The sequence below is a fragment of the Histoplasma capsulatum genome, genomic scaffold (genome assembly GCF_000149585.1).
Source record: "Histoplasma capsulatum NAm1 scaffold_8 genomic scaffold, whole genome shotgun sequence".
NCBI lineage: Eukaryota > Fungi > Ascomycota > Eurotiomycetes > Onygenales > Ajellomycetaceae > Histoplasma > Histoplasma mississippiense.
This window is the reverse complement of record NW_001813975.1, coordinates 1,484,609-1,485,883: the sequence shown is the minus strand read 5'-3', so window position 1 is coordinate 1,485,883 and position 1,275 is coordinate 1,484,609. Positions and strand designations below refer to the sequence as shown.

The window sequence follows — 1,275 nt, the reverse complement described above, 5'->3', positions numbered from 1 at the left end:
CATATAAATAATATGCTATAACAGTCGTCTCTTTTTAGGCTTGACAAGCACATATTCCGAAACCGTTCGTTTTTTCACAGTGGGGCGAGATAACCTGGACTCGGTGTTGGTCTGGGACGTCTTGGCCGTTGAGGTATGGCTATCATCGCCGGGTTCACTGCCATCTGCCATCCTAACGGCTATTGGCGATGTGGCAGAAACAGACGCCTCCTCACGTTTCCCATTTTTGGAAACTAGCGAACTCTGCCTGCGTACTCCTGAGGTGCGAGATGGGGTGGTAGGCGAGGATGGGGACGGACAGAGGATTTTTGACTGCTTTGATCCATGATCGAGGGAACCGGGCCTCAGGCTGAGGTTGTTAATTATTGGTGTTTTCGTTGGTGTTGGTGGTTGTGTTGCTGTTGTAATTGTAGAAGGAGAGCGTGGGTCTCTCGTCTTTGGTCGAGGGATATTTTGCTCAATAGGTCGCTTGTAATCCTCAATTAGCGACCGGGGAGCGTTCACAACCTGGGAAGCGCTGCTATTTAGACGATGTGTGGGGATGCATAGGCGCTGGTTCCTTTTTGCGAAGGGCAGTGCTGACTTCTTTGGAGCTGGCCGTGGCGCCTTGGGGCTCTCAAATTTCCACCGCGGGGATTGATCATAAGGGGTGATCCCACGACCTCCAGATGGCTTCACCGCTCCTTGGGCAAAGACAGGAGAAATACCACCCATTTTCCTGTCAAGAAAAGCGTGCCGTTGAATTGCGGTTGGTTTCTCCTTGGGAAGCCGCATTTTCCGCGTATCCACCACTTTAGAAGCATGTTTAGCCTTTTTGGAATCGAGGCCAAGTAGCGCAAGCTTCATGCGTTCTGCATCTTTATCTACTTCCCTGGCGGTTTTCTCTAGGAGCTCATGGTAAACGTCGTACCAGCTATCAGGGTTCTCGGGAAGGATGAGTTCATCGAATCCGGGAACATCGCGTTTGATAAACTCAATCCATAACTCTGCATCATGCTCGAGGAGATGCGGCGACTTGAGTTCAAGTTCATGCTATGATAAACGATTTAGAGTTAGTGAAAATTGCCTGAGGCAGTATATAGGTAGTTATGTAAAATGAACATAAATATTCGCTGACGGGGGCGGGGGAACATACCAGCTGCTCCGGGTTCTCCATTTTTTGGAGGATTGGTCTGATAAGATCATAACGGGCCAAACCGATATCGTCGATTCCTGTAAGCGACAGTCAGATACATCCATTATTCATTTTAATATGGATAAAAAAGGATGAGAGTA

The 1,275-nt window shown here is 48.5% G+C and overlaps 1 protein-coding gene across 1 annotated transcript; it reads right to left on the bottom strand.

Annotated features, from left to right (window-relative positions):
- Positions 1 to 15: 15 nt before the first annotated feature.
- HCAG_07396 (predicted protein) lies at positions 16 to 1,156 on the bottom strand (the record flags this gene model as incomplete). Its single annotated transcript, XM_001537924.1, has 2 exons — positions 16 to 1,032; positions 1,136 to 1,156. The coding sequence occupies 2 exons, from the start codon at positions 1,154 to 1,156 to the stop codon at positions 16 to 18; spliced, it is 1,038 nt and encodes a 345-aa protein (XP_001537974.1).
- Between the last annotated feature and the right edge of the window lie 119 nt (positions 1,157 to 1,275).